This window comes from Polyodon spathula, chromosome 26 (genome assembly GCF_017654505.1).
Source record: "Polyodon spathula isolate WHYD16114869_AA chromosome 26, ASM1765450v1, whole genome shotgun sequence".
NCBI lineage: Eukaryota > Metazoa > Chordata > Actinopteri > Acipenseriformes > Polyodontidae > Polyodon > Polyodon spathula.
The window spans coordinates 15,961,455-15,972,131 of NC_054559.1; the positions used below are offsets into that span (position 1 = coordinate 15,961,455).

The 10,677-nt window shown below is 46.0% G+C and overlaps 1 protein-coding gene across 1 annotated transcript; it reads right to left on the reverse strand.

The window, feature by feature from the left end:
• Nucleotides 1–3,299: 3,299 nt before the first annotated feature.
• LOC121300502 (tektin-3-like) lies at nucleotides 3,300–10,633 on the reverse strand. The gene is made up of 7 exons (XM_041229072.1): nucleotides 9,843–10,633; nucleotides 9,317–9,400; nucleotides 8,705–8,775; nucleotides 7,864–8,007; nucleotides 5,147–5,369; nucleotides 3,678–3,832; nucleotides 3,300–3,516 (listed from the first exon to the last, which is right to left on the reverse strand). The coding sequence occupies exons 1-7, from the start codon at nucleotides 10,359–10,361 to the stop codon at nucleotides 3,300–3,302; spliced, it is 1,413 nt and encodes a 470-aa protein (XP_041085006.1). The 5' UTR covers nucleotides 10,362–10,633.
• Nucleotides 10,634–10,677: the final 44 nt, after the last annotated feature.

The following is a 10,677-nucleotide window of genomic DNA, read 5'->3' on the forward strand; positions in this document are numbered from 1 at the left end:
AAATAAAATAAATCGGCTATGCATTAAAGTTTACCATGGTGACTCTGCACGTGGTTTTGTATTGAACCTTGCTTTCCCCATGGTTATACTATGCATTTATTTAGCTTATCCCTGTGGAGAACCATGGTTTTTACTAGGCTTTACCATTGCTCCCAATGGTTCTCCATGCCTGCCAGTGCTTTACTACAGTTTGCTATGATTTTAGCAGTCTTTAAACACTTTTTTATAAGGGGTTTGACTTGTTAAAAGTGTGTGGGCTTTACAATACTTTCACTATGCTGTATTACACTTTTTTAGGCTTTTACTATGGGAAACTTTTTCCAAGGGAGTGGCTCTATAGCTTTGCACAAAAGAATCCCTGAACACACAGTGCATTTCCTGGGGTTCATCTTCAAGTTTAGTCGACTAGGCTCCCCTTTGTGGTTCCATAACAAACCCTCTGTGATTGCGAAGGCTGTTTGGCTTTGATTCCACGCATGCAATTGCATTTTCATTAGGTTCTTTGTTGTGTGCAGTGTTGCTTTGAAAGGCTGCATGTGTTTTTGTTTTGGTGACTGAGGATTAAGCAGTCTAGACATGTCCATTACCCCTTACAAATCCAAGCAAAAAGATGCCCTGCTGCAAGGAACAAGGATGTTAGAAATTCCTAAAAGTTGGAAAAGCAAAGACAAGCTGCTCCGCATGTTGGAGTCTCGTGGTACTAACATCGGTGTGGAAGTGTCGCTGGGGTTGTGTCTCACAGGTCTGGAAGAGCGTGAACAGAGAGAGAGTCCCGAGGGATTATGACAGGGCTCTTACTCCCAGTTTTCCTGTAGCCCTGCTGTGACACATTCTCTCGGGCAGTCCTGTGGAGACAGGCACAGCTGTTATGTAACTGCATTGCTACAGCTAGCTGAAATTGCAGGCAATTACCACCATGCTGAGATTGGAGATTATCACCCAGCGTGTGAGGCTTTGCTAAACCGTGCTCTACTGCCACTAAATTCAATTTGACCTGCAAGTAAAATCAAACGTGAAAAAGCTGAACCGTGTAGCACTGGAATGTTATACAGCCCCTTTGAGATGGCTGTTCTGTGACCCCGTGTCATCACCCAGGACTCTGCCCCCTCCCAGTTGGGATGTCTGTAGAGTCTTTACTTTATGAGACTTTTCCAGTGGTCTGGATCGCTTATTGTCTCTCATTAGGTTGTGTTGCTCTTTACTGAATTTCAATATCTCTGTGGTAGAGCCATGCAGTATCTGCAGGGTGATTTAAGAGTGAAGAGGAACTCTGAAGGAGGTGCAGTTACAGACAGTGGGGTTACAGTGACAAAAAGGTCCCGTCTTATCATTGCAGGAGTGTCCACAATGGGGCTCACTGTCTTTTAGTTCCAGGTTGTCTCTCAAATCTGTTGCACAAACTGAAGCAAGCCTCGTCCGCAGTCAGATGTGTCCTGGATTTGCATAGACAAAAGGAAAACGCCTAGGGGCTCCCATTTGCATTGCTGCCTCCAAAACAGACTCTCTGGACAGAAAGAGCCTCGAAGGGGGAGGGCACATTGCAAAAAAAAACCCCAAAAAACACAAGCGTGGCTGAGTAACTGGGAGCAGACCAGACTCGCTGCTCCTCCTCATCGCTGTACTATTCTTCTCAGGTCTGAGTGGAACGAATGAGGGTTCTGTTCGTGTGATAAGCAGAAGATTCTTGAAACACACAAATGAGATTAGTTAGGAATGCAAAGTCCAAACACACGTGCACAAGCGCACACGCACACACACGCACACACGCACACGCACACACACACGCACACACATACACATACACAACAAGAGCTTTCTTCAAAGCGACTTTAAAGTAAATAACGATAACTAAACAAAAGAAAACAGATATTTGAATATTATTTGCTGGAGATGAAATGCAAAACAACGCCTCCCTTTGCTTTACAATGCCTTCGCAGTGCTTGATTACACCTTGCTTTGTTTTTACTATAGGAAGGTTTTATAAGGGCTGTGGGTCAGGGCATATCAGGGGAGGCTGTGCGTGTCTTCTAGTCAGTTTGTTGACACACACTTTCCTTCCCAGGCTAAAACACTTAGCTCAATTACAAAGAGTGTATTTTCATTGGCATTTTAACCCAATTCAAAACTAATAAAAGCCACGTGCAATTAAAAAAAAATCAGTCTTTTAGTTTTTACCACGGAGCCCTGCAGTGATACCGGTCAGGAGAGCCAATGGAATCCCTGAAGGTCATGTGCTCCGTGGGCTTCCTATTAAACAAGCATGACGGGCTTGCATTCATGGGAGCAAAACGACCTGTTCCACTGTGTGAAAAAGAACAGTAAGAAATGATACTCAAGCATCACGAGACTCGAGATGGTAACGACCTGGCTGTGAGCTCGGGGGTCCCGTGATCTTCTGGGACACAAACTAACAAAGAAAAAAAAAAGCAAGCAAAACGTAGCAAATGCAATTCGAGAGGGGATGAAAAATGCCATCATGGTCGGAACTTCTGTTTTGCAGATTTTAGAAATGAATGAATTACACCCAGCAGAATGGATCTGCAGCTTCTCTGAAGAAAAGATTAGCTCTTTTCAATGCAAGTGAATGAGAAGAAGGAGCAGCTTGATTGAACACGGTCCAGAGGGGTCAAGGAGGAAAAGAGCCGAGTCCCCTTATAAAAGTGTGCAGTGGTATACCAGTGATTTTAATAGTTAGCGTGCCCTGCTATCTGTCCAGTTATGTTCCCTCACCACAGCTATTCCCCACACTGCTCTGGAGAACTGAAGGTTCAGAGGGCGTCCTCCGTTCCCACGACCGAGCCAAGAGCCAAGTTCCTCTTTACACCCAGCAACTGAACGTATAGTTCCTTTAATTGCCCAATAAATCGTGGGTGTAACCTGCTTTTCTTGACTATGTTTGCATAGGAAACGCAGTATATATATATATATATATATATATATATATATAAGCGGTATATATATATATATATATATATATTATATATATATATATATTATATATAAATAAAGCATCTCCTTATCGAGCTGCTCCGAGTGAAATCAAACACCAGATCCTGCTCTGCCGGACGGGACTCACACACACTGAGCCCAGCCTGAATCTACAGCAGCTTTCTGAGTTTTAATACTGTGCAGGCACGAGCTTTAAAGTTGCATGTTATTAGGTGCTGCTGTTCTGCACAGTGAGATGATGAGAGGAGGAGGGGGTGTTGGGAGGTGGGGAAGGTGTGCAGGGTGGGGGGGTCAGGTGTACCCCAGCAGCCTGGGGGTGCTGTGAGAGGTGGGGAAGGTGTGTAGGGGGGTTAGGTGTACCCCAGCAGCCTGGGGGTGCTGGGGTAGATCCTGCGCAATCCCATGCACAGCTCCTGGTCGATGAAGAGGGAGTGAGCCTTCCTGGACAGGTCGCTCTCCAGCAGGGACTTGGTATTCACCAGATCCTGCAGGGTCCTCCGCGCCTCTGTCAAGCCCAGCCTCAGAGTCCTAACCGTGTCCTGGAGACTGTGGATCTCCTCCACCAGCCTGGGGGAAAGGACGGGAAACACAAACCAGTCAGCCAGCCTGGGGGGCTACCAGGGAGTGCTCCGCACGGATGAAGAACACAAGAACATAAGAGTTTGGGAACAGGCAAAGGCCGCTCAGCCCGTCAAGGCCGATACAAGCCAAACATTTCTGTTGATTACTTCAGATGCGGGGGGTCACGGCACAGTTCAAAATTGGGTCTCCTTGTCCTCTCTTCCATTCTCGTCTGAGCCAGCTTCAGGGGGCCTTCTTTCTCTCGGAGGGCCCTCTCGATTTGGGAGATGGTCCTCTCTGTCTGGAAGATCTGCTGGACAGTCTGAAAGACACAAAGCACCAGAGATCAGGGGGTCAGGGGTCATGGGGTCAGGGCTCACATGCACTTTCATGGCACGGAGGCTGCTCATTATATTCCGTGCCCCTTCAACAAGAAATACAGCTCGGTTCTTGATTATCAGGTAAAAACCAGCATCATTGAATATACTAGGTTTCCTCTCTATATCAGAAGCGAGCAAGGCACCTCCATCACGTCATGTGATCCAGATCACATTTGGCATGAAGATATGCTGTCAGTCCAGTTCTGCAGACAATCGCCTTTCAGGAGGGATACTCCTCCCTCCACAAGCATGACCAATGCAAAGCACTGAAGAGCTTAGAAACCAAGTCTTTTTGTGTCCTGTAACTGAGAATAACAAACCTCATTCTGCATCACCCTTTTGAGCTGCTCATAGAATTTCTTAATGCATTGAAACACCCACTGCCCCATTCTTCTTAACCTATTCTTCTAGTCCCATTGAGTAGGCATTCTAGTAAAGAACATGATTCTCTCACTTGCTGTGGCAGGATCTGTCATGACTCTCTTCTGATCCAGTCAGAGGGAATGAGGGGCTCTCTCTTTTCATTCTCATGGAGGTTCTTTCACTTGAACAATGGACATTTTCACCCCTCCCTCTGCCGGTTATTTATGGCTGCTTAGTTATGCAAACACACTGTCTGCTTGCATCAGGAAGCCGTGCCAACTCAAATACTGACAAGCTCTATCAAAGAGGAACACGATTCACACAGAAACACATCTGAAACACCCTGATACAGTAGTACCATTGCAATAACATAGCAATCTGTAATAAAGCATGGTGAAAGCATAATTAAATATATGTTAAACTTCGGTAAATACACACTATAAACATGGGGGTGTAACTGCTAAATTACCGTGCAAATCCAACACGGTAAGTTATTATAAGGGAAGACAGAGGACAGAGGCTAACCCATGCATTAAAAGCAATGCTATAGTATTCTCTGGTAGAGTTCACTATAGAATCACACTGCTAGAATGTGGTAGTATTTCTTTAATATACTAGGAGACTATATGGGAGTTGCCATGGAACTGAAGGTGTGTGTTAAACATTGATTTATCAGAACAGACCAGAACCCTGTACAGAACACCAGGCTGTGTGAATTTACTCATAGCTGTGTGAATTTACCCATCGCTGGTCCCCTGGGCTGCAACGCCATCAGAACCTGCCTCCTCATGACCATCGATCTCCTTTTAGATACAGTGACCCCTCCGGTCCCTGCACAGCGAGGGCTGCACTGCGCTGCGCTGCTGTGCCCCTGCGCTCACCGCCTCTCTCACCTGGTCTAAGTGGGTCTTCAGCTTGCTCTTGGCGCTGGCAATCTCATGGATGCGGTTGGCGAAGGCCACGTTGACTGTGTTGTACTGGCTCCACATGTGTCTGGAGGCCAGTTCCATGGCTCGCTCTGCCTCGCCCCGCAGCCTTGCTGACACGGAGTGCTCTCTCTGGGATCGCAGGATGTTGTTGTCCGAACACTTTGCCCAGGACTCCGGGAGAGAAATGCTGGAGCGTAACAAGAGGAGGGTTTGAGAACAGCAGCAACAGCACCTATAAATATAATAAGTTAATACACGGTGCATAGGGTGCCTGTTGCTGTGCTGTTCACACTGTTTAAATGAACCAGAGACACCCGACACACAATGTGCAACTTATTATTAATCACTAAAACAGAGACTGTACGCAGGAACTACATGTCTGTCACGTGCCCAGGATAAGATCGTTAACAGTGATTGATTGATTTCTCACGTGTGATAATAGCATTTACGTGGCGCTTAGAAAACTTTATAGCCTCCTGATCCAAGTTTGATCCCGTTTTTTGAATCAGGTCTGCAATCTTGTACATTTTCCAGTAAGATATATTGTTCAGATGTGGGTTTTTTATGGTACTTGGAGCTGTCTCGCTGTCTCGCAGTCTCGCAGTCTTGATGAAAAAACAGGCAGCAGGATCATCTGCCAGCTTCGAACATACCTGCTAGCTCAGCTCTCCCTCTCTCTTCCTCTCCCACCCACACCTTATACTAACAGACCCTTCAGATAGAATATCTATATCTTTATCTATAATAGACAGATAGATACAGTAGATACATTTTTTTCCCCAAATGTATTTAACATGTACTATTATTTAATTGAATACATTAACATGATGATTAACATGATATGTGTGTATACTTTATCCTTTAACAAACTCAACTTAATAGTAATTTCTACAAACAGGTTATACAGCACCTGTTCCCATGTCAGTCACCTCACCCCGTAGCCCTCCCTCCACCTCCCCTCCCTCCCTCCCTCCCTCCCTCCCTCCCTCCCTCCCTCCACCTCCCTTCCCACCCAAGCAATTTGCATATACGTTGCAACCACCATGCATAGCAAAGCTACACAATGCCAGCTAACCACTGCAAGGTGATAGCAAACATGCTTTGTGTTTTGTGCATACCCACTGACAGACAGGCAGGCAGGCAGGCAGGCAGGTAGACAGACAGGCACACAGACTTGTGAACCAGCTACACTGCAAGGTTTCAAAACTTACACAGTTATTCAAACCTTCTCATGGGAGCTCATCCTTCAGTCAAGATCGATAGCAATACTGGAGAATCAAGATGAGCTCCTGTGTCTTTTTCCCAGTGTCTGTTGCTTTGTATTCAACAGCAGCGTGTTGGGTCTGCAAGCTCAAGGTAGCTCTGTTTAAACTCAAATTGTTCTCAAGTGAGATCCTATATATTCAAAGTGTAATAGAGCGCAGTGAAAGCCTGGGGAAGCATAGGTAAGCATTGTAAAGCCCAGAGAGGTACGGTAAAGCATATTAATAAAAACATGGCAAACTGAGATCAATGCAAAGCACAACCTTGAGAAAAGCATGAGGAAAACTAAAAAGAACTTTTGCTGCATACGGAGGGGGTGGGGAGGAAGCACAACAGACCCCTCCACAGCAAGCCCCCTCCAGCGACCACACCCCTTCACAGCTAACTCAGCACTTCCAAATGAACTACTATCTGCAGAGCCCTGAGGCTGCCTGTGCAGACCTCCATGCAGCTGCAATCCCTTCAGCAACTTCTTAACAAAGCTGCATTGTTATACAAATACAAGAGCAGACCAACAGGTACTGGGGTGGCCAAGCTTCCCCTATCAGCGTGTCTTTCCTGTTTTCATTTGAATCCCGTTTAGCGCGGCAGTGGATTCAGCATCAGCATACTGCCATCTGCTGTGCAAGTGGCCTGGCTATCGGTGTGAACACAGCTATTGTTAGTCAGAGCTGCAAAGCCCAGGGGGAGCAGCAAGAATTTATTTTACAATAGAAAGCAAAGCAAGTGCATAAGGATGCTTGTATAATGTAAATGCCATGCAGAGAGTCTGATCATACTGAGATGCTTGTATAATGTAAATGCCATGCAGAGAGTCTGATCATACTGAGATGCTTGTATAATGTAAATGCCATGCAGAGAGTCTGATCATACTGAGATGCTTGTATAATGTAAATGCCATGCAGAGAGTCTGATCATACTGAGATGCTTGTATAATGTAAATGCCATGCAGAGAGTCTGATCATACTGAGATGCTTGTATAATGTAAATGCCATGCAGAGAGACTTGCCATGCTCTCTCAGCTCATGATTGCTTTCAGTTCCACTGTTTGTTGCCAGTTGCTTTACAAACGCGTTGAATGAGATGCTCAGGAAAGTGCATGATGAGTAAGGAATATTTATCCAAGTGCTAGAATAGTGATTTCATTTCGAGCACTCTACTGTGACTCATCCCAACCAGCGGCAAGCATTTACATGACTCCTTTATTTTCCAAGCAAGGTCTGAAGGAGGATACCCCCTTGCCCCTTTACAATGTGTGCGCCACGCTCCCTCTGCCCCATGCTTGCGCTCCACTCTCCCTCTGCCCCAAGCTTGCGCTCCCTCTGCCCCAAGCTTGTGCGCCACGCTCCCTCTGCCCCATGCCTGCGCTCCACTCTCCCTCTGCCCCATGCTTGCGTTACACACACACACTCACTCACCTCAGATCCATCCTGTCCACTCCAGGGAAGTAGTTGATGCCAGCAGTGGCACTCCGGAGTCTGTGACACCTGGCATCGATCTGATAGGCCATCTGTTTATCAGAGAGGTCCCTCTGCAGGCCGTGCTGAGCACTGCGGTTAGCCCTGCCACACACAAACACAGACTTGATTTCTTCATTTGCTGTACCCCTTAATTAAAGAGGCCCTTAGCATTATATCCTAGGCTGTCTGCATTTCGTTTGCAGACACTTACATAACCCCATTTGGAATGAGCAAAATATTCCAATGTAACAAACTGGAATGTTTTGGTTTTTTTTTCATTATTATTTTTCAGTTACTTGGAGATCCTTGGAGATAGCAGTGGCAACCCTAAGAGACCAGGCTGGAAAGACGCAGACCGGGAGCAAGGCCTGTCTCGGGAGAGTGGTAATTGTTTGAATTACATTGAATTAATGAAGCAGTAGAATCCTAACTAGCGTTGGCTACTGCGCTGGCGAGGCAATGGCCACTAGCCAGGGTTCATTATTGCCATTGGACGCTAGTAAACGTGTCTTTATTGTTACTGTAAAACTTTAAAATCTTGAAATTGCTATTTTTTTTTTTTTTTTTAATTTTGTGCTTTTGGTTGTTTATTTGTTTTAAAAGCTAGACATTCAACCAAGTGGTAGTGTCCTGCAAATGGCACCTCCTGATTGGTGGATGGAAGTTCTGAGGTCTCTCATGTGTAACAGCATGGTAAAATATGTCATAAGCATCAAACATAATAAACTTTCTCATGTTGTCATCTAGCGTGTTGCCCCTGTGGCTGCAGGTAGCTACAGTTGGTAACTAGGCTACTTACTCCAGCTGCTTTGCAGATGTGTCTATAAACCTCCTGATCTGCTCCCGACTCGATTTAATCCCAATAACTTCCTATAAAGAAAAACAGAAAAGACTGTCACCAAATGCACAGTCAAAGTTTACGGGGTGACTTCTGCAGGAAAACATGCTGAACGCGCTCCCTGGAGCGAGGGGAGCCTCACATGCTGAACGCGCTCCGCAGAACAAGGGGAGCTTCACATGCTGAATGTGCTGAACGCATGGACTGGGTGAGGTGTGACCCCTGTGTGATTAGGGATGCTGGACTGGGCTGGGTGAGGTGTGACCCCTGTGTGATTAGGGATGCTGGACTGGGCTGGGTGAGGTGTGACCCCTGTGTGATTAGGGATGCTGGACTGGGCTGGGTGAGGTGTGACCCCTGTGTGATTAGGGATGCTGGACTGGGCTGGGTGGGGAGACTTCTCCATGCTTCATGCTGGGCATGCATTGAGTTGCAGCAGCTTTCCTGTATGTGGCTAGTCTGCTCATATTTACACAAGGTGTTCTTGCTCTGTTGTTCTTGTGAGCTAATGGAACATGCGGTGAGGTGAGCTGTGTGGCACCTTGCCAAATGTCAGCACTACAACATACACACCTCAACCAGCTCCTTCTCCACCAGGTCTTTAACCAGATCAATGCCCATCCTCTTCTGCCGGTGGAACAAGCATTCCTGGGCCATCTGGAATAGAAGGTGAAACACAAAGCTTTAGGGAAGCAGGGCTGGCCTGGGATACACAAGCACAGATATGAAAGAACAGCTTTGATCCATCATGCAAGAAAGCTATTCTTCACAGACATAGATCTGCTGGATGTAAAACTGGTATTTTCAACACAATACAATGGGAATGGTTCTTCAAGCACAGTTTTATAATGAGTTGGATATGCCTCATGTAAGGAATTCTACAATGGATTGGGATTACTGCTCATAAAGACTTTTATAAAGGATTAGGAATACCACACACAGAACATAATAGACTGCATAATCATATACTGTACGTAAGGAATTCCAGAACTATATATATATATATATATATATATATATATATATATATATATATATATATATATATATATATATATATATTATTAAAATAGAATTTTTTTTTTCTTTTTGTTTTTACTTGTAGCGGCCCCTCGATCTCCTGCAGTGCTCTGCACAGTCGTCTCTTCAGATGCTGCAGGAGCTCGCTTTCCTTGCTCATCTGCTCCAGCTCAAAGTTCAGCTCCGAGCTCCAGTGGGCGATGTCGTCGATCCGCACCCCGAGCCTCTGGTCCGTCTCCGCCTGAGCCCGTCGGGTGAGCTGCTCTTTGCTTTGGATCATCTGCGAGGTGTCGACCCACAGTTTCTCAGCGTTGCGCCTGCATGCGTCCGACTGCTGGTAGTGGGCCCGGTTGGACCGGAACCAGTCTTCGGGAGTGTGATGACTAAAACTACGGGCTGTGTTCAACATGGGGAGGTCTCCGCCGGATTCCACGCAGCCGCCCCACGGAACCTTGTGGCTGTAGACCAGGGAGTGGTGCTGTGGCGGGCGGTAGCTCCTGTAGCTGTCTCGCATGGTGGTTTCGTTGATCGGGTGTCTGGGTCTTTGGGGAGCCGTGTGAAAGTAAGCAGCAGAGCTCGTTGAACCCAGATATTCCATACTGGACCTCAGGTCCTCAGGACCTCCTGTGCGGTGGACTGTTACACTTTTCTTTTTTAAAACCAAACTGTGAAGTTATATGACCGCCGCTCTGTCATCATAAGGCTGTAGTCGTCAGTGAAGCTGTCTGTCACCGCGGTTAACTGTCACGGACTACATCTGGCAAAACCACAGGTCAGGTAGATAATATCGCTATAGCCATGACTGAATATAGTAAAATAGATAAATACATTAAAAAAAAATACTTTTAACACTGAGAGTGTATGCGTACAGAAATTGTATCCTCCCTTCAACATTATTATTATTATTATTATTA